A 22438-nucleotide genomic window follows, 5' to 3' on the forward strand; every position below is an offset into this window, starting at 1 on the left:
ACTGAACTCCGAACTATCCATGCCGATTTACATTCTGCTAGGTTAGTCCTGTTGCCATTGCAGTCATTAAGCGTGGCCACATTTACACGTAGGAGAGCGGGTTTGTAGGGCAGGAGCCAGGATGCCATCACATGTGGAAAAGCTTCAGAGGCACTGTCCTTGTCTTCACAGACCTCGAGAGGTGTCACTAGCCTCTCTGGCGGACCAACCCCCCACCTGATGCCAGTACCGCAGGGCTCAGAATGAGTTGTGTTCACTATGGTTGCTCTCCTTTTCTTGGTTTTTACTGAATTTTTTAAAATCGAGGAAGGATGTTGGATTGTTTTTTTTTCCCCACATCCTTTTCAGTTTTGGCAGTGATATAACTGCTAAAATGTCCACATGTATGTTTTTGTATGAAGAGAACTTTCTGCTCCTTTAGGTGACTACAGGAGTTCAGTGTGTTCTGTAAGGAAGCACTGTCTTCCAGAGAGCTGCCACCATTACTTTGCACCCTCTGAATATCTGTAGGCTGACATCAGGTAGCCACACTCATTCTTGCTGTTAAGAATCTGCTTTTCTCTTTTGGCTAGAGGTTTATTAATTTTACCACTCCTCTCAAACCAGCTTGTTTCACAATGTTTTCTATTTCATTTCTTTTCTGGTACTTAATGTTTTATTTCTTCTGCTTTAAGCTCCTGACTTATTCTCTTCCTGAAGGTAGAACTAAGACTTTTATCGTTTTCTAACATAGGTGTGGATGCTGTAAAATTTCCATGTACTCATTTAACTGTTTGCCACAAAGTGATCATGTTTTCATTTTCAGACAGTTTAAAATAGCCTTTTGATTTCTTCTTTGATCCATAAGTTATTCAGAAGTATATTGGTTAAGTATTTGGAGATTTTCTAGATATCTTTTGGTCAGATATTACTATTGATTTGTAATATACTTTGCATAACTTGAATTTGTATGCAGTTACTAAGTCTTGTTTATGTCCTGGGACACAGTCTGGTGGGGTGCCAGCTAAGGCAGGTCAGAAGCTGATGTTCTTGTTCCAGCTGACAGATGTGTTGAAGTGACTTACTATCATTGTATGTGTGTCTGCTTCTCTGAGTTTCTGCAGCATGTATTTTGAAATTCTTTTATTCGGTATGTAAATAGGATTATTTTCTTGATAAACCTCTGCTTATCATGGAGGGACCCTATATCATCCCTAGTAACAGTCCCTGCTGAGATCTACTCTAATAGTAACACAGCTATTCTAGAAATGTATGTTTTGCACTGAGTGAAAGATATGTCTTCATATTTGTAGTGAGTTTCTTTTGGGCAGACTACAGTTGGTCTCGCATTTTTTTTAATCCAATCTAATAATCTCTGCCTATTTTTTTGTTTTATCATGACACAGAGTATCACTATGTAGTTCAAATTGACCTTGAACTCACAGTGCTCTTCCTGCCTCAGCCTCCCAAATACTGGGATTATAGGTGAATGCCACCAAACCACCCTTCTGCTTTTTAACCAGAGGATTACTTCCCCCCAACTCTGGTACTGGGGATTGAACTCAGGACCTTGTGCTTGCCAGGTAAGTGTGGCACCAATAAGCTGTACTCCCCCAGTCCCTGAGCCTTACATTTAATGTGATAATTCATACTGTTGGAATTAAATTACCATCATGCCGCTCTTTGCTTTCTAGTCTTTGAAGTCAATATTTAGGACACAGATCATGTATTTCATATGGTACTTAACCTGATAATGTAGTTTAAGATAAAATAACTGAGTTCTTGATCTATGAGGCATTGTCTCCTCTGAGATGTAAAGGGGGTGTGTGTGTGTGTTATATTTTGGTACTTGTACTATACCCCAGACTTTTACAAAATTTTGTTCTAACTGGGAACTCTTCTGAGACCCTGACGTCTGTGTCCTAATTCACACAGTACAATGCTTCCTGAAAGCGAGGGGCTGCTCCCAGGGTTACTGGCTCCCCCACTGAATCCCACAAGAAGAGAGCAAGCCAAAAAAAAAACCCTAAATATTTAAAAAGATCTTTTATTTTAAACGTAGATAGTGCTATAAGTCATCAAAATAATTTACAATAGGTAACTGCCTCTTAAATATTATGATGTCTCATAAAGTTTAATGTGGATCAACCATTTTTTAAATTATCTATTTAGAAGATAATAGAAAAAAATTGTCTCAAGTCTTCTAAGAAAATCAATTTCCCAATCAGATTAAAACCATTCCATCAGTAAAGGGGACTAAAAAGAAGCATAAATAAATATGAATAGAAGTGTCCATTTCCTGGCTTTGGCCTCCTGTATAAACCCAACTCTAGAATTCAAATGACTTTCTAGTTTCCCTCTGAGTGATGAATTCCCTACAGCAGCTCAAAAAGGACATTGATGTCTCCACCCAGGCAGGGGGCAGTGTGGGCTTCTCCTGCCCAGCACATTCTTTGTAAAGCTCCCATGGTACTGTGTTGCCCGTCAAGGTACTGTTCCATCCAGGGACCCCTAACCTTCTAGATGCCACTGCTGTGAGGAGGAGCCATCGCAGATTGCCATAGCAACAGAGCCCTTCTGGCCCAGGGGATCCACCACTTTCAGGCACTGTCCAACGGACACCTGGTATAGCCGGTTATTTTTCTGAAAAAAGGAGGCAGCAAGAAAAAATACCATGAGTTACTTGCTTTTACCTAAAAACGCACATTGGCATAAAATGGTAAAGACAGAAAGTCCAAAATAGATGTGGAGCCTGCCTATGGGACCTTGTAGATCAGCCCCACACCACTCCATCAGCCTCACCCCAAAGGTCCACTGCTGTGATCCTCCTGACCCGTGGCACTTCATGAGGCGTGGTGGGTCTGAAGAGCGAGTCTCTGACATGTCTAGACAGAGGAGGTTATTTAAAACCAATTCATGTTCTTCGTTATAAATCCAGACCTAGAGAAGGGGGGAAAAAATCACTAAGTTTTGCCCTAGATACTGAAATTCAGGACTGTCTGACACTAGAGATCTGTGGAAAAAAAGATGGATTTCTTCAGTGTAGTCTTAAAGCAGAAACAGATCAAAGGACTACACATCCAATGAAGATTTCACTTTAGTTCACTCCATCTCAGACAGCCAACAGGAAAAGTGGAGCATTTGCTCATTTGGATCTGGCTGTCCCCCAAAGGACCATGGTGTTAAGGGCTTGGTCTTCCCTCCACTTGGTGTCCTTGAAGAGGACCATGGGATGCCACACCTTTCTTCTGTTTCTGGCCATGAAGTGAAGGGGTTCACCTCTGCAATGTGCTCAAACCACAGGCCAGCCAACCACTGACTGACACCTCTAACACTGGAAGCCAAAGTATGCCTTTCGTCTGGTTAAGGTGAGCTGCTTGGGTATTTTGTTATAGTAATGGAAAGCACACTTGACACTGCTGTTCTGGAAAGAAACGTAAGCGGTGATTAAACTTTGCTGACTGGATTTAAGAAATCGCCCCAATTCTAGGGCTTTACAATTATGTGATTTTCTTAGTTCACAGTCTGTGTACGACCTGAAGGAGCTGCTGGCCTGCTGTCTGAGGACAAACAACATTTGTCACATTTCACAGCCTCATCTGCTGAATGAGGAGGTTCATAAGCTCTCATACCACAGGATTCTGAAGAATCCTCTGGATCATAACATTAGCATTGTGAAGCAGAAATGAATCCTGGCTGCCCTGCACCAGGACTTTAGTACACAAACGTCCTTTCTTTCAGGAACCCAGGCCTGCAACTGGCTCTAAGTGCAGTGAGTAGTTTCCTTCAGGAAGCCCCATGTACAAGCTCAGAAGGAATTATTTCCTCTTCCATTCCTCATGATCACTTGTATTGGAGACCCAAATGTGTGTAGAGCAGACATCGTCAGACCAACAGGAAGGTGTAACTGAATGGTCTATAATGCTGACATTTTATAACCTGCCTGTCCAGTTCAGCTCGTGGGGTTGGGGGGTTTACCAGCAACTGAACTCAGGATCTTGTGCTTGCAAGGCAGGTGGTGGAACCACTGAGCTAAATCCCTGGCCCTGATCAGTTCATTTTAAAGTCACACATGTTTACAGTGTTAGCACAACTCTCCACAGCTACAACTTAGTATATTTGGGACAGTATTGTAGGACAGTGTGACTCTACCCGCCCAGACTTCTTACATTCCAGCTATGTCACCCCACTGTGACCTGCCTCCCTAAAATGTCGCTGCAATTCTAAAGCCCAGTGTCCATACACTGTCACCTCTATCAGAAATGGCTCAAAATGTTTTAAACCATGTTTTCCAATATGCATATCTCATCCTACTGTGCATGAATGCTCTGAGAAATGAAACATGTTCTAGGAAATTTACCTAAGAATTTTTTCATTCCTATGTGACACCAGTGCACCATTAAAATAAAAGTGGGAATGACTCACACCATACCATAAGCATTTTAGACTTGAGACAATGATGAGATTAGGTCACTGTTAGCTAATGTTAATTTCAGTGCTATTTAATATTGAAAAGATTGGGCCAGGGACTTAGCTCAGTGGTTCCGCCACCTGCCTTGCAAGCACAAAGTTCTGAGTTTGAACCCTGGTACCAAAAAAAAAAAAACCCAAACAACTGAAAAGACATATACTGACTTGTGTGAATGAAATGAACTAAAATGCTGTTGAGGTTTCCTTTGATGAACCATAAAAATCAGTCATTTGATTTGTGAGAAGACTATGAAAGATCCCTGGCTCATCTAACAAATTTAAAGGTTCTAATCCAAGGAGGTTCATTTCCTTTAAAGTCATATAGCCTGTAAGTCACAAACCAGTCCATGTAACACTGGAATGTACTAACAGTAGTTTAAATAACTGAAATGTCACTATGACAAAAAGGAGAGGTATGAAAAATATAAGAAGATAAAAGCAGATGTTCAAGATGATGCTAGAATCATTCCCAACTTGTGAAAAAAGATTATTAATCATGTTGATGCCAGCCTGGCTCTGCAAGGACCACTCACCTGAGCTGGGTCTCCATAGTTGCAGGTCTTGAGCACAACAAGGCCTCCCTTCTGGCTTGGGCGGCCCTGGGCCACCAGACACTTGTTGGTCTGAAAGTGATAGAGCTGTAAAAGAAGAGGGAGCAATTGATTACTCAGCATACAAAGGCAGACTGATGTCTGGAGATACTCTGAGAGCTCAAAGAGCTCCTGAAATGATGAGCATTCTTTCTTCCAAAGTTCTAACAGATGCAGGCAGTGTCAAATAGAAATTCTAGCTAAAAACACAAATTCACTACTATAAATAAGGGATGAAGGAAATTAAAATATCATCCCACTTTGAAGAACCTAAAATGAAATCAAGGAAATGAGAGCAAAGGTACAAAATGTACCAGGTAATTAGATGTAATACCCATGCTGACCTGGAGGTAATAGGTAAGCACCAGCAGCCAGGAGTTTCAGCCACAGGGACATGCATGGGAGGGCCTTCTCCCTTGAAAACACCTAATATGTTTATGAAAGTAGCCATGCTTCCTTTTAAGGCCAACAGAGAAAGATTTTGAGCAAAGGTATTAAACTTTGTAAGCTCTTACATCTGAATAGAAGGTTGTGTAGTTAAATCTAGACTTCCGTTAAGTCTGGATGTCATTTATTACAGCCTAACATCACCCCCAAACTTTGAAACTCACGGTCAAGGCTACTGCTTACCCGTCCACGCTGCAGGACTCTGGGGCGCTTGGGCCCTCTGTTGACAAAGATAGGCTGCTGGGCTTTGGCATTGGGCCCCGGGATCTGCATTTCTGGGTAAATGTTATCCAGATACCATTTGAACGACTGGCAGCCCAACTTCTTTCTCAACTCAACACGTTCACTGATGTTGCCATAGCTTTTGGTTTTGAGATCAGGTCTTAAGGAAAAATACTGTTCCTGGATTTTTAAAAGATGAAAGGATTTTTTGAGGTTTAAAGGACAACAAGAAACAATGGGTAACAAATATTTTTTCATTCCAGTATTTTCTTGGTGAAGAAAAAAAATACCAGTGGAAATTTTCCACACAATTAAATCTGTTACTGACAGTAGGATTGTGAAATGGTACAATACATCCCAGTTTCAGGAAGAGCAAAATTTATAAAATTGCAATGGCTCTCAAAACTCTTTTAGACTATATTATATATTCTTTTTTTTCTCCTGAGTTTATTGGTACATAGTACAATTACATTCATCATTGGGATCCTATACCTTTACATAACAGGTCTTGGTTCTCTGTATTATATATTCTTAAAAATACTAAAGACTCCAAGGAGTTTCTGTTTACATGGACTGATATTACCATATTAGAAACAAAAACAGAGAAATTAGTAGTTACTCAAAACAGCAGCAACAAACTCATTTTGAAAACACAAGTTTGTAACAGTGACATTTGCTTTATATTTTTGCAAATTGTTTTACCACCTGGCTCTTACATACATTTAGTCTATTGTTAGAAGTCGTAGGTGAACACATTTTTATAAATACAACCTCCAGAAACTATGTAGTTGAAAACAGAAACAATATTTCAACTGGCTTATTCTTTTACACCAAAACTGGATGACTTTTAGTGTAATTATAACAGAATAAAAAGTATCACTGACATTTTCATCCTTTTGCATTAAAATCTGATCCATCTTGCTTTTTGAATGGATCTTTACCTAATATGCAAGATTTTCATAACATTGGTCACTTGGGATTAAGATTTTATAGGCATATGTACCAACTCTACATGGTGAAGGTGAATGTCTATGTTATGCATCACAAATGTGTACTGGTAAAAATACATTTTACACAAAATTTTAATATTGGCCCACTGACTTGTGCAGTTTGTTCCAAGTACTGACAAATTGCACCGTACAGTAATTAAATTACATTTGTAAACATCACTGATCTCATTACAAGTAACACAGTGGGATGCCATCGAGCTCATGGTGGTAGATATGTTTTTCCAAGTTCTTTAGAGTCTGAATTTTACCATTTGCTGACCTGTCTGACCAGTCTGGTGCAGACAGGTTTCTGACCCAGCGGCTGAGGTATGGGCACTGCTGGCCGTCAAGGAGCTCAGAATGAGGAGGGGACAGTGGTATACAAATGCTGGCGACCCGATGCTTCCTTATTGCTCCAACTGCACCCTCACAGCATTCAAAATCACTGGCAATCCCTACTCATATCCCCAAACCCTGACACAGCCTTGCATGCAGGATATGCTCGATTCATTTTTTAAAAACAACTACACACATGAGCACAGTGGCGTTTTTCACAATAGTGATCTTTAAGTGAAGGTTAGCCAAGCAAAAATTCACAAGAGTGAAAGGAAAAGCAACTGAATCCACCCCTTGCCACAGGACACAACTGCCCCACCTTGTATTCATCCAGCCAGACGTGTGCCAGCCTCAGTGAGTTGTGTGTCATGGTGTCCTGGCCTTCGGGAGAGCCATACGGCCGCCTCTTCCGAAAGATGTGTCCTACTCTTGAGCAAGGGATGATAAAGAGTTTCCCGCCACACATCCAGATCTGGCCAAAAGCAAAGATGCATTAACTTTGCATCCCGTTGATGTGAAAATCTAGGGTTGAATTTTCATGACATTAATCATTAACTAGATATCTGTGAACTTGGAAAGAGTTTATGTTACTAGATACAGGTCAACAGAAGAAAGAGGAGGGCACTTACTAAGTCTTGCTTGTCTTTCTAAGAAAATGGAAACAAAGTCTTTGTAAATAGGGAAGGGTAAAAGAGGATGAAGGGAAGGCAGGGGAATGGGGAAAAAATAAACCAAGACATCACGTAAAGGTACAAGATTCCAATGATAAATGTAACTTGATTGCTTTAAATGTATCAATAAATTTAACAGGAAAAAAAAGATATTTAACTAATATTTTTAAAAAGTTATGTCTTTCTGAAATGAGCTAAATTCTACAATATAATACTTATTTGCCATCATGTGTCTGAAATTGTGCTTCACAGTTTCTGTTACCTAACAGAGGTCAAGGGACCTGACTGTGGTTATACATAGTACCCAACCTTCTCATTTCAGTTTTTCAGGTACTTCCTTATAAAAACTACATACTTATTTTGAAAAATAGTTTTTTTTTTTTTTTACAAAATACACAGACCAGAATGAAATTCAAAAGACTGTATTTTAAATTTTGGTGGGACTCCATTACCTTTTCTTTAAAAGAGACAACAACTGGAATAACATTCCCTTCAACCTTAAAATTCTAAAAATTGTGGAAAACTACATGAGCACTGTGGAATTATGCGACAGGGATTCTGCTGCCTGGACAGGGTGTGGGAGGTGGAGAACGGGACACCTGTACATAAGTGCTTAAGTATTTCTGCAAGCACAAGGGCTCCCCTGCCCTTCTTCCCTTCCTGAAGTCACCTTTGCACCAGGATCCCAAGTCACAGGCCCCACCACCACTGTCATCTTCCTAAGAGGTGAGAAAGTGAAAGAATTTATTCCTTACATCAGAGACACCTGTGTCTATAAAGGACTCAGGTCCTTTAACTTAATCATCAACTGGGCTATTTAGGAAAGCGATGTGCAGAGCTATTAGTCTACCCAGGAGGAGATGTAAACCAGGCTGTTCTTGGCTAACTTTGAAATATGACCACCTTGCTATATACAGCCAGATCAATAAAATGAAACTGATGAAGAACAAAACTTTACATTAAATGCACATTAAGACTTCCTGAAGTTACACCCAACCACTCATTACAATTTAAAAATTATAAAATAAATGTATTCTTATATGCTTTTCACTAAACAGGTAATATATCACAGATTATGTAAATTAGCATTCACTAAGGAAAATTTGTCAATAACAATAAAGAGCATTACAGAAAATATAGCGTGATGGAGGACAATAACATTACACCATATACACAGTAAATGAACCACAAAATTACCCGAAATGATATTTCCAGATTTTCTCCTCCCCAGATATCCATACCACTGTCATACTGTCCAAGCTCATTGAAATACTGTCTGTTCATAGCAAACAGTCCTCCAGCCATTGTAGGGGACCTAGAAAAGGAAAGTAATTCCTGTTTCAATCTTTGAAAAAAAGACATTCAGTATAACTGTGGAACATATACAATAGATTATTATGAAACATTTCTGTGAATATCAGGAAATGAACTAGGCTACACACCTGAAATATCTAAACTGCTAATGAAAGAAAAGTAATCTTTACATCCAAATACCTAAGTATCAGGCCAGGAAGGATCTGAAGCGAGAAATGAAGTCAGAGGAGAGAGAGCCAAGAGAGACTTCAACGAAAAAGAGGGAGGTGGCAGGCAGCACTCTGTCCCAGAGTCTGGACTCACGGTTTATGGACAGTGGGTTGAGCCTACAGATGCAGTGACTGCTGGGGACCCCCAGCCTCTATGGAGGCCTCCACAGAGAAAGGAACACAGCAGTGGACGCAGGGGACTACAGTAGCTTGTAAGTTACTTGGGTTCAGACATCACCCAGGAGAGGGCAACTGGCCGGTACCCATCTTGGAGAGGGGCCAGCATGTATTTGAACTTTTTTATGTAAATGAGATTAATAGCAAAAGAAACCACAAGAACTTCATAAACACATAGAAATTTACCAACACCCTCCTGAATGACCACTGGGTCACAGATGAAATTAAAGAAGAAATTTGTTTCTACAATTAAATGATAATGTCAATACAACATACTAGAACTTATGGGACACAATGAAAGCAGTCCTGCAAGGGAAATTTATAGTGGTGAATACTCATATCAGGAAAACAGCAGGCTCACATAACCTAATGTTGAACCTCAAGCTTCTAGAAAAAGAAAGTCAAGCCCGAAGTTTGATCAAAGCTCTGATTATAAAGATCAGAGCAAAATTAATGCAATGGAGATCAAGAAAACAATACAATGAATCAGTGAATTCTCTGGTGTTAGAAAGTGAAAGTGGAAATAAGGACTAAAATGTACAAGAGATATTAGGAAATGGGAAGGAAAATAATATTTCTGTGCCATAACTACATTTGCTAAAAAATCAGCTTAAATGGATTCGCCCCTTTTTCTGACCCTCACAGAGCCCCTTGGATAAAAACTAGACTGCAATATGGTCTTCCCACACAATCTGAGTCATCAAATGTGTGAGCAGTGGCTCTGAATGGGCTGGCTTTGTCCCCTAGCAGATATTTTGTAATGTTTGGAGCATTTTCTTAGCTGTCACAACCTGGCACATGGTGAGGTGGAGGGGCTACAGCCCAGGACAGCGCCAACCTAATGCACACAAGTGTAGCCCGACATATCAGCACTGAGGCTGAGAACCCTGTGCTGGGGGTGCAGGAGGCTGAAGCAGGCAGGACCACAGGCACTCAGGCCTGGCTCCCACATGTCCTCCCCTGAAGCAAGATTGAGGACCAAGGATCTCAGTGGCCCAGAGTGCCTGTGAAAGAGAAGTGAAATCCCAAGCGAGGACTTGCGCAGTATCTACAATAAGCAGAAGTGAAAGAGCAAACAAATAGCCAGGCATCCAGAAAGTTAAAATCACTAAAAGGAAAAAAAAAAACAACCTACTTAATGTGTTTAAAAAAAAAAAAAAAACAAGGGGCCGGGGATTTAGCTCAGTGGTGCCGCTCGCTGCCTGCCTCAAAAGCACAAGGACCCGAGTTCAATCCCCACCACCAAAATAAACAAGAAAAAGCAAGACTGACAGTCTGGCAGAGAAGTAGGTATAATAAAAAAGGGAAACATGTTTATACATGTCTGAAAAACACTTCTGAAAATTAAAAAAGGTTATCTTGAAAGGAAGCAAAAATAAAACAGATACACAACTTTGCATCTGGAATAAGAGGAAGCCAGAAGATGCCTGAGTGACACCCTCAAAGTCCCAAAAAATTCCAGCCAGCCTACATCTGGACAGTGAGCAAAACCTTTTTAATGGTGAAGGCAGGCATGGTGGTATCTACCTGGAATCCCAGTACTTCGGGGGATCATGAATTCCCAGCCACCCTGGTCTTCATAGTAAGACCCTGCCTATCAGTAAGTAAAACAAAATCATGGTGAAACAGACACAGAGGAGCAATCAGTAACAGGAATTAAAGGAAATAACTGAACAGTACTCTTCAGCCAGAATGAATGACCCCAGTCAGAAGTGTACCGAAAGCATCGGGGAGTGACAAAAGGGAGGTGTGTGGGCAAACCCACGTGAGCACGGGCTGCGTGGGAAATGCCTCAGAGCGCAAAGTTCGTATCTTCCAAGAGCATCACAGGATCCGGCAGGGGGTGGCTGGAGCGGGGACCTTCTGAGACCTCCACAATGTCTTGGAAAAGGGCCAATTATGTTACACTTACATCCTCCAGGGTGACTAGTACAGGGAAGTTATCCCTTCTAGTGATGGGGTCAGAGCTAGGAACAGAATGATATCTGGTCTTGGTCAAGGGCAAGAAAAGAAGAATAAGAAGCAGAGCAAACAAAGCAGATAGTCTCAAAATCTCAAAAATGTTTTTCATACTGGTTTCAAAACGTAAAATCCACTGCTCACAGCTGACATGGGACAGATCTAAGTATAAGAACACGGGAAGACTGATGGTGAAAAGAGAGAAAAGCAACTGAAAATGACACCCTTAAATACTTTCTCATTCCCATCAGTAAGTCTTACACTGGCACTGAGGAGAGGACCACAGTTACTATCTATGGAGTCCAGGAAGGAAGAGCAGAAACAGATGGCAGGAAAGCGGGTAAAAGAAAGGCAGGTTTTATGCTAAGTTCTTTATGACATGATCTGTTACTGATTATAAGTTTTGATTAAAAATACTAAAAGTAAAGCCATAAAAAAACATACACATGAAGATGATGAAACAGACAAAAACGTTAAAACTGGCAACTAAAGGCTAAAGATGAGAATACATAAGGCAAAGCCTGAGGTACTTCTTGCAATGGAAAATTTTACATGTTCTGAAAGGAATTCAAAGGGTCCAGAAGAGACAAGAAAAAGCTGAACACACCTGCTCTCTGCCTCCAGCACAGGACGTGAGGCGGGGAGCAGGGACAGATGACAGTGCTGGCCTGGAGTGCTGCTCTCTTGAGAGGGGCTCTGTGGCCCCCCAAGAGCCACACCAAGCCCCCTGGAAGAAGGGGTGAGTGGAACCGCATCGGCCACTGCCTTTCCCAAACCAAGTGACAGTGCTTCTCTCAGGAAGCTGGGGCTGCTCCAGAGGCCTGGACACTGAAGGGCTCCACCAACGCCCCTACCCAAGCAGGCTCAGAGGGAAGCAAGACAAGCTGACAGACATCACATGGCTGCTGAGCTGGCCTAGTCACCTAACTAGCAGGAGGACAGAGCTACACAGTCTTAGCAGATCACCACTAAGCTGAAGAGGCATGCGACCTCACTCCTGAACAGAAGACAAGAGTGAGAATGTTCTTTAATACCTTTGATTTAATGTTAAATAAAACAAAACAGTCCAACAGCCCACCAACAGACATGCACAGCAAAACTGTGCTATACTCACAGCAGACAAAACTTCTGCTACACTCACATAGCAACAAAAACGGACCAACTACAGCTGTGTACCTAACATGGAAGACTTTTTAAAATAATGTTGAATCAAATGGCTTTGTTTATATAAAGAACAAGAGCAGGCCAAACTAAACTATTCTGTTCAGAGACCTATCCAAAAGTGGTAAAACTACAGAAAAGCCAAGACATGTCCACCATGTCAGGGTAACAATCCCTGATGAGGTGCAATGATTTCAGTGTGGGGCACAGAGAATTCCCCCCACAGCCATGTGGCAGGTCATGTGCATGCACTTTTACCTACATACTATTTTACTTAGGTTATTTTTCACAGTAAAAGTGAAAGAGTAGATCTGAGAACTTTAAGAACACAGACCTCTCTGAAATCTACATGAAACATTTTAAAGGAGAAATAACACAAAAGGAGTTATAACACTGAATATGGAACACCCATGAGAACTTAGCGATCCAAACAGACGTCTTAGTGATGGCACTGATAACACTCATTTTTGAAACCCTGATTAAAGAAGGCTTATGTATCACTGTTCTTCACAGCATTTTTCATACTACAGGTGGAACATCTATCATCCAAAAATCAGAAATGTTCCAAACTCGACACTTTCTTGGTGCTGCATGACACCCCGAGTGGATGACCCCACACCTGGCCGCAGGTGACCTGTCATGGTGAAACCGAGGACAATGCGTAACCACCTTCAGGCCATGTGGATGTGTGCACATGAAACACACGTGAATTGTTTCTGGACTGGGGTCCCATCCCAGGATGTCTCATTATGTATGTGTAAATATCACAAAATCCAGCACAAATCCCAAATCTGAAACACTTCTGATCTCAAGCACTGGATAAAGTATACTCAACCTACAGCAAAGGACTAAACAGGCTAACATCCAACACCAGAAGCCACGTAGTGCACCTGAAAACAGCACACAGGTCTCCCTGGGCGTCCTGTGCACTTGTCAGGAGGGAGACCACTGCGCCTGCCTCTCCCAACTCTGCACCTTGCACCCTGAGAACCCCTTACCGAGTCCTCTCACTAGGACCTGGCTGAGCACATAAACCTGATAGGCACTCAGGTCTTTTTAATGGGGAAATTAGGCCAGCAGTTGTGCTCCTTCCAAAGAAAGACAGATCTTTTACCTAAAGTTTCTGCTGTGTGGAAGTGCCGGGGGCTCCAAACCCAAGTGAACGCAAGTCTTACTTTATCGGTGCAGTGGCGCTGTCTGCTCCCCCCAGCTCGGAAAGTGGAACAAGATCCCACTTGAAGTGCAGCCCCCAGTTGAAGCCGCCCCGCACAACAGGCGATGAGCTGTAGGCCAGTGTGTCGGCACTGATGATGTCGATCACCGGGCATACCACTGTGTGTGGGTCCCCGCGGACAGCGGCCAGCAAGGGCTGCAGCCACATCACGTTCACCTCGCAGTGGCTGTCCAGGAACACAAGGACTTCTCCTGAGGAGGACAACGGCAGAGGCTCAGGTGGGATGGCCACAGCCAGGCAGGGCCGGGCACAGTGTGAAGAAGCGCCACCGCTTTTCCAGCCCCACCACCAAGCCTGTCCTCCTTCCTCTGCCAACCCTGCTGCCAGGCAAAATCATAAAAAGTTACATGCATTTTCAATTCCTCTGATAAATGTGAGCAAGAATGAGAATTTTGAGGGTTTTTTTTGGTACCTTGGATCAAACTCAGGACCTTGCACCTGCCAGGCAGGCACAGAGCCACTGAGTTATATTCCCAGCCCAAGAATTTGTTTTTGATAATTCCAAAACTCTTTAATAACTTCAAGGTTATTCTGAGCATTAGAAACACTTCAATGCAGGCATCGGAGAGCATTACTGGTCTAAATGTGTGTCTGTAAGATATATCAATGCAGATTTTACATAAATACTACACTAACAGGTGTATCCAGTTTCAATTCATATAAAAGCAAGAACTCAGACAAGTCTTCAGTGATAACAGTGAGTTAGTCACATAGTTCAATGTCTGCAAATAACCTGAATGAGGACAGCGAACAGGATACTGCTCTCTAGCTGTTCCTGGAACTCAGAAAGGCAAAATGCTCAGGGTGGACATCACCACAAAGTGAGATTGGTTCATTCAAGGTTTGGCAAGAAAAGTATTCCCAGCTTTCTCCCAAAAGTGCTACTTTTCCAAATAATGCCAATTTAACTAAGTCAAGTAAGATTTTATCTGGTCACACTGAACCTGCCACAAGGAAGTCTTCCTTCCGACAGACCCTACACTATGTTTCAATAAGGATCTGACCAGATCAGAAAGAAACACTAGAACTAAACTATTTTCATTTGGAAAAAAAAAAAATCACAGTAAATGTGCACTATAATAGCACCATAGTTCAAATGGTATAATCTCAAGAGTAGCCCCAATTTTCTCTATCTTGCTTTCAATATCTCAACATGGTGGCCAGCTCAGCAGGCCTCTGACCGGAGTCTAGGACGCTGCTTCAATGCACATGGCTCAGACTGGACCCAGAGGAGCCGCTGCTCACGCTCTCCCAACTGCTTCAGTTCACTGAGGGTTTAAGAGGAGAAAAAGATTCTCGAAATGAAGTCCCAAGTGAACCCCGGCAATGGGACAGGCAGTGGCGGCCCAGCCGTGATCACTGAATGCCATAAACCTGAGTGCTGGTCCCTGAGCAGCTCGGACAAGGCAGTGGCAGGTGCTGTCTTGCGGGAACACCCCTGCCGCTGCAGGTAATTCTCAAGTTACTTTTGTGGTGCTCTTTGTCGTAACTACATACTCACTACCTGCAGTACTGTGTCAAGTACCAAACTTTAAAATGGATTCATCTGTTTTAACTTAAATTTATTTTAAAAGGAAATTTTTACCAGGATAATAAAAAAAAAAAAATCAAGACTACTAAGATGACACATGGTTCTTTTTAGGTAACCATAAAAAGAAATACCATTAAGTCAACATAAATGAAGACTGACCAGATATATTTTTTGCAGACTCTGAATTTAGTACCTGTTCTTTCTTTTTAGAGAGGAAGATACAGTTTATATGTGATAGGAAAGTTTAAAGATTTATCAGTAATAGTACTTTCTCCTTGATGGAATCAGAAGGATCAAAAGAAAATTTTTGAGAAACATCTTTCTTAAAAGCACACACCTGTGATCCCAGCACTCAGGAGGCTGAGGCAGGAAGATTGCTGTGAGTTCAAGGCCAGCCTGGACTACACAGAGAGACCCTGTCTCAAAAAACAAACAAACAAAAAAATCTTTCCTAATAATGGAAGTCAATCCCATGTTTCCCTGAAAACAAAACCAAGCTAGAAAATAATAAGCCTCAAAAGGTAGGGATCAAAAATGCCAGCCATGATCAGCCTTATCCTGGCCTTACCTGCCTTACAGAGAAGCCACCAAGCAAGAGCACAGTGATGGCAGGTAAGGCAAGGGTGGGCTGATGGGGCCAGCGTTTCTGATCTCTAGTTTTCAAGGCTCATTATTTTCTGGTTAGGTCTTATTTTCAGGGAAACAGGGTCATAGCAACGAAAATCATGATCACATCTCCAGAGGTATGTCTGCTACACTAAGAATTATTAGTATAATCCAAGCAAACAGTTTGGTTTCAAGTATTTGAAGTTTTGTATTAAAAAACTTAAAAGTTCAGCTACATTCTGGCTTGAAATTTTCTGCTTACGCACCAGTGGCAATGCTGGTTAGGTCACTGTACTCTCCACCTGCGCAGCAGGGCTGCCATTATAAAAAGGCCTTTCCAAGCTGACCAACCCCAGCATTCGGCTACCAATGCCATGTACACACTGTGCTTCTGAGACCTCTGCAGGCACAGGAACGACTGTAAGAGCGAGCACCAGGCTCCCGACAATACAGAGAAACCAACCTCGCCATCTTACCTGTGGCGTGGGCTGCTCCAATCATTCTTCCACGAATCAACCCCTCTCGCCTTGGATTTCTGATTACTTTAATTTTTGCAGGGAGGTATTTTTGGACATATTCATCTAGTTCTCCTTTTAAATCATCTGAAAAAGAATTCCCCAGTTATTCAAACTGTACAAGGTACTAGATGGCAAGTTCAAGGATGTCTTAGTGCATAGTGAGACTGTCTCAAAAAGCAGTCAAGGAGCCAACAGCCCAGAAGCAATATGAGGCATGGTACAGGCATTTTCCAGCTGTTCCAACCAATTGTACATGCAAAGCTCTACAACAAACTGTAAAGCAAACACAGATCTTCAGCTTTGCTCTAAAAAAAGCATGGACAACATGTGAATGAGTCTCCTGAGTACATGAGCACTGGCTGGGTGCATGTAAGCCACATTTACACAAGAAAAATAGATGTCAGTGGCTTCTGGGTAACTGCATCCTAAACCTTACTTCATTTCAGAATTCTTGAGAAATAATGTCTATTGCCCCTATCAAGAATTATACAATAACAGCAGTAAACATGACCTTTTTATTAATTTAGTGACTTTCTTCCAAAAGCAAATACCCCCTTTCAATGCAATTTTGTTTTTTGGTTGCTGAAGCAGGGTCTCAATATGTAGCCCGGGCTGGCCTTGAACTCAAAGTGATCCTCCTGCCTCAGTCTCCCAATTGCTAGTATTACAGGGATGTGCCACCATGCTCAACAGTGTCAAATAATTTTATGAATTTTAGGTCATTCATTCACCTTTAAATTTCATAATAATGTTAAAGACTATGTAAGATAGTAAAACAGTAATTTGTTCCACAGTTAGTATACAAACCACTGTAAGTCATCATGGATTTTTCCTTTTAGGTAAAACAGTCACAAAATGAAAACCAAACTACAGGCTGATTAAAAGAAAAAAGTCAAACTGAGCATGGTAGTACCTGACTGTAGTCCTAGCCACCTGGGAGACTGAAACAGGAGGGTCTCTTGAGCCCAGGAGTTCCAGGCTGCCCTGAGCAATGCTGCAAGACCCCATCTCAAAAGGAAAAATAAAATCTCTAGAATTTGGTATTGAGCTTATTTTCTCTGTGCTCTAGACTCAAATTTGCTTATTTTTTAATCACACATTTTTGGAAGTAAGTTCTGAAAACTTCTAATTTTTTTTTCCTCAAAGTTTCAGTATTCACAAAAGTCTGAGCACCTAGGGCCCTGGGTGTCAGCACTCCCCTTCCTCACCACAATAAGGCACACTGTGAGGTACTCTGTGAGGCTCTAAGGTGCTTAGTGAGTCCCCAGTGCATGGAAATGTCACTGTGGTTGGGCAGGGCACCATGATTCTTGTACTTCCTGCTGTTTACCAACCTCTCACCTATCTTGTAAGATCCTAGAGAGATGTATGAGTCAAGTCTTCACCCTGCCTGTATATGTGAAGCCTTCCTGTGCACAAAGCTATAGTAGGTTCTGAAGAGGTGTGTGAAATACAGAGGGAATCATAAAACACTGGCATACAAAGATCACCTAGGAGCTATCAGAATACAGTCCACTGTGGTGTGGGATGGCTGGCAGAAGAGACTTACTAGGTAAATGGAGACCAAGGCACTGTCCCCATCTTAAGAGTGCATACTGACTGACTGCATTTATGTAACCTGTCTGAAAGGACGGAATGAGGCATTAGCAGTGGCCAGGGGTTAGGGATGCTGGGGACAGGAGGGGGTTGTGACTACCTTGGGACCACATGGGGTGGGTCTCTGGGATGATGGAGTGGCCCGTGCCCTGGCTACCATGGACAGAATGACTTGAAACTTCACGCAGTGTGGCACGGACATGAACTGTCCCAGAGGCTCATGGGGCAGAGGCTTGGGTTCCAGCACAGCAGTGTTCACAGGGGGTCTTTTGGAAGTGATCAGATCATAAGTGTTCCGACTTCCCAGGGGGTTAATCTACGGAAAGAGTCATAATTGGATGGTGTCACTGGGAGGCCATGGGAACACGGGAAGTAAGAATAAGTAACTTCAAGGGCCAACTTTGGGTAGCACAGGTGTAAACAGATGACAAGGTCAGGCATTCCTTCAGGCACTCTGGCTTGGGTACGCTTCACACACAACTATGGGGCCAGTCAGCTTTGCTGGTTATCACTGGAGACTCGCTTACCAAAGTCACTGTCGTCATCTACGAGGATGATTTCATGAAGTAGGTAGGCGGGTGTTCGGTCTAGCACACTGTGCACTGTTCGGAGCAAGGCAGAAAAGGCTTCATTGTAGAAACAAATAACGACACTAGCTACTGGCAGATCAGTTGGGTAAGACTTCTCTTCGCATCTGTAAAAAGAGACAAAGAAAATTGCTCTTCAAAGGTGCAAAGGTCCTAGGTTGTTAATCACTAAATACTTATTGTCCCTTTGTTCAGCCTCCTACATTATAACAATTTTTTCAAAAGCATGTAAGAAAACACTGTTTTATTATTCAGGAGTTTCATATTTTGTTAGTTTCTCCCTCTGATACTTGCTGTCTCACTTCCTTTTAGATCCTTTTTTTTTAAGACGGTCTCGCTATGCAGTTCAAGCTGGCCTCAAACTCACCAGCGATCCTCCTGCCAAGTGAGTGCTGGGATTACAGACATATACTACCACTACCCTCAAGATCCACCAAAAAAAAAATTTTTTTTTAAATACTGGGGAATGAACTCAAGACCTTGAGCTTTTGAGGCAGGTGCAGTGCCACTGAGCTACAACCCCAGCCCAGAAGGTCCACATTTTAAAACTTGAAGTTTTTTTCCTTTTTTTATAGAGAAGTTATATAGCATTGCGAGTTTTTGTTTTGTTTTTGTTTGGGGTTTTTTTGTTTGTTTGTTTTGATACCCTCAACAGAAATGTTTTCTTTACTGTAATTACTGCAAATCTTAGATGCAGCACTCATAACCTGATGTTCAGCCTCTCCACAATGAGGTTTCAAAAGGACGCAGAGATTATAAAACTTTGCATCTCAAAGCTTTACTTTTGCTCAGTAATGTTGTAACAAGATTTGAGTAAACTACAATCAATATCCCAAGGTGACAGAAGAGATTCTATAGAAATGTCTAGTTGATAAACAGGATTAGGGGGCAACAACAAAACATTCACTGAAGTCCAGAGTCCTACATGCTTTCCTGGCAGGCGCTGAGGCCTGGCCTCGGCTCCTACTACACTCTCACCACAGCTGCTGAGGCCTGGGCTCAGTCCCCTCCCCAGACCCACAGTGCCCACTCCAGAACCTCTGTATCACACACAGGGAAAGGCCTCTGCTTTCGAGTCCTGCCCTTGTTGGGCTGGGTCCCTGTGCCACCAACTCCTGTCTCAGCCCTAGCCATATGCTACTTGCTTACTCACTGATGACCTGCTTCCCCACCAGACCCTAAGTCCTGGGCACCAGGGATCACATCTTATCCTGTTTACTTCTTGGGCCTAACTGACTATGGGTATGAAAAGTCTTTGAAAGAAAAACATGAAACAGAAATAACTATGTAAAATAATCCTGGACTGATTTCAATTCCCCTTTGCCATGAATAAATAAGCATTTAATACAAGCTTCAGCTCAAGTTCTTTCATGCACAGCCCCTCCTCTTTCCCACATGTATGGAATTTAAGAGACACGGCAAGCTGACAAGCATGTCCAACCCGCAGCCTCTGGCCATATGCAGACCCAGGTGGCTAGTAATGTGGCCCCAACAGGACTGTAAACGTTTAACACTATTATGGGACCTTTAGTGTTATTTTTCATGATTCAGCTGCACAGCACTGGAGCACAGACTGTGTAGGGAACAACAGAACACTGCAGGAGGAACAGAAACCCATAGCCCATGCACTTATGTGACTCCACCAGGAGACACAGCCCTTGCCTGTAACAGTATCTCTGCCTCCCTGTGCATATCCACCTGTGAAGACAGACGTTTGCTGTTCTGAAGAAGTCATGTAAGTTTCCTTATCTAATTATCAAACTTGGGTTAGTTATGTCTTAAGTTAAAATAATTTTTTACTAGCTGTGATACAGGAAATACAAAATGCCTTCAAATGTTTTCAAATAGATTTTTGCTCAGTACATTGTTGAATTTATGTACAGAACATTGCTGATGCTAGTAAAATAAATTATTACTTTTTGGAATATTCAGGATTGCAATCAGACATTCAACTCAAAAGAAAAATTTGATCATGGCTCTTCACTAGACTTTTTTGTTTTTTTGAGACAGGTTCTTCCTTTGTAGTTCAGGCTGGCCTTGCAGTGATCCTCCTGCCTCAGCCTCCCCAGTGCTGGGATTACAGTATGCACCATAATGCCCAGCTCCTTCACTAGACTTTTATTAAGACACATCTTCCCAAAGAAAACTATCCCTTGCTTCACAATCACACCTGATTGCTATCATCACTTTTTGCAGTACGTAAGTTTGTGAACGACTGTTTAAGAATGAAACACACAAAGTAAAATTAGGTCAAAAATTTCTGATGAGCCCAACCCAGCCACCATCGCTCAAGCGCCGGGAAGAAGCCTGGGCCCCGATCCACCGCAGGAAGGAGAACCACGCCTGCTCCCGACCCAGCCGCCATGGCTCAAGCGCCTGGGAAGGAAGCCACGCGGGCACCCCTGAACCCCCATAAGCCCCCCTCTCTCCCCTGCACTCTCAGACCTCCTGACTGTGCCAATCTTTGGACCCACTCTGCAAAGACAGAGGTGGTCATCAAGGGTATTTTTCTGAGTTCCCAACTTTGAGAATATATCGCTCTGTCTGAGCCATTAAATGGTAAATACATTATATTGAAATTTTGTTCACTGCAGACATGTTCTGGACTGCTTCTTGATTTCGATTTAATTCAAATGATTTAAGGGTGATAGACTAGTGACTACCACAGGTGGTCAGAGTCCAAGTTGTGCTTGATCTTAACGTGTTGCTGATTGTAACAGTTGGGGTAAACCATTGCGGTTGATTTGATGAGCTGTTTTCTCTGATGTTATGAAGATGAGAATGTCTGTGGGTCATTAGACACACAGAAGCTAGGGCGCAACTACATCAGTAATATTTGGGTGATAATACAGAGATTAAACCAAGGACAGTCCGACAACAAAATTAAAAATGAGAAAATACTTAAGCAAGACACAAGGACAGACTTCCAGTTTACCGATGGCAAACAGTAGAGCAAATGAGGATGAACAGGCTGATAGTGAGCCACCAGGACATACTGAACTCAGAGCACAGGAAGTAACAAAACAGATCAATCAGGCTCTAGAAAAATTCAAAACAGAAATAATTTCCCAGATAACCACAGAGATAGTGAGCAAAATGGAAGTCGCGATTCGAGACTCTAGAGCAGAAACTGAGAAAAAAATAGATGAGCTCAGGACCATGATAGAAGCCATGAAGGCCCAGCATAAGAAAGAAATGGAAAAAATAAACGCCCAACATAGGAAAGAAATGGAATCCATAAAACAGATTCAAACAGATATCCAGGAGATTAAACACTCTATTGAAAGTGTACACAACAGAATAAAAGAATGCGAAGATAGGCTCTCCAGATATAGAAGATAAGATGGCAGTCAGTGACCATGAAAAGAGAGGTCTCTTAAAAGCAGTAAGAGATCATGAGAAATCGATCCAACAATTCCTAGATGATGCAAAGAAGAATAACGTAAGACTGATAGGAATCCATGAAGTAGCAGGAGAAAATACAAATGACTTTAAAAAGCTGTTTGCAGAATTAATGACAGAAAACTTCCCAAACAGAGGAGAAGAATTTGACATTCAGATAACTGAGGCATATAGGACCCCAACTAGCTACAATCAAAAAAAATTACACCTAGACATATAATAATCAAGATCCCAGAAACCCAACAGAAGAACAAAATACTACAAGCAGTAAGAGAAAAGAAACAAATCACATGCAAAGGAAAGCCCATCAGAATCACAGCAGACTTTTCAACACAAACCCTTGGGGCAAGGAGAGCCTGGAATGAGATATTTCAAGTACTAAAAGAGAACAACCTCCAACCTAGACTGATGTATCCAGCAAAACTCTCTTTCAAAATGGA

The 22438-nt window shown here is 42.0% G+C and overlaps 1 protein-coding gene across 3 annotated transcripts in view; it reads right to left on the reverse strand.

Moving 5' to 3' along the window:
* Positions 1 to 2208: 2208 nt before the first annotated feature.
* Positions 2209 to 22438, reverse strand: part of Galnt11 (polypeptide N-acetylgalactosaminyltransferase 11) — a 56463-nt gene continuing 36233 nt past the window's right edge. For all 3 annotated transcript variants that reach the window (XM_010637533.3, XM_010637531.2, XM_010637532.2), the window contains exons 4-12: positions 18537 to 18703; positions 16372 to 16497; positions 13700 to 13949; positions 8902 to 9019; positions 7353 to 7505; positions 5670 to 5888; positions 4983 to 5087; positions 2782 to 2919; positions 2209 to 2622 (exon numbers count right to left, since the gene is read on the reverse strand). In XM_010637533.3, coding sequence (XP_010635835.1) covers positions 2491 to 2622; positions 2782 to 2919; positions 4983 to 5087; positions 5670 to 5888; positions 7353 to 7505; positions 8902 to 9019; positions 13700 to 13949; positions 16372 to 16497; positions 18537 to 18703 — 1408 coding nt within the window. In that variant the 3' untranslated portion in view covers positions 2209 to 2490. The remainder of the gene's footprint in view (positions 2623 to 2781; positions 2920 to 4982; positions 5088 to 5669; positions 5889 to 7352; positions 7506 to 8901; positions 9020 to 13699; positions 13950 to 16371; positions 16498 to 18536; positions 18704 to 22438) is intronic.

Source organism: Fukomys damarensis, unplaced genomic scaffold, assembly GCF_012274545.1.
Source record: "Fukomys damarensis isolate Sample0158 unplaced genomic scaffold, DMR_v1.0_HiC HiC_scaffold_16, whole genome shotgun sequence".
NCBI lineage: Eukaryota > Metazoa > Chordata > Mammalia > Rodentia > Bathyergidae > Fukomys > Fukomys damarensis.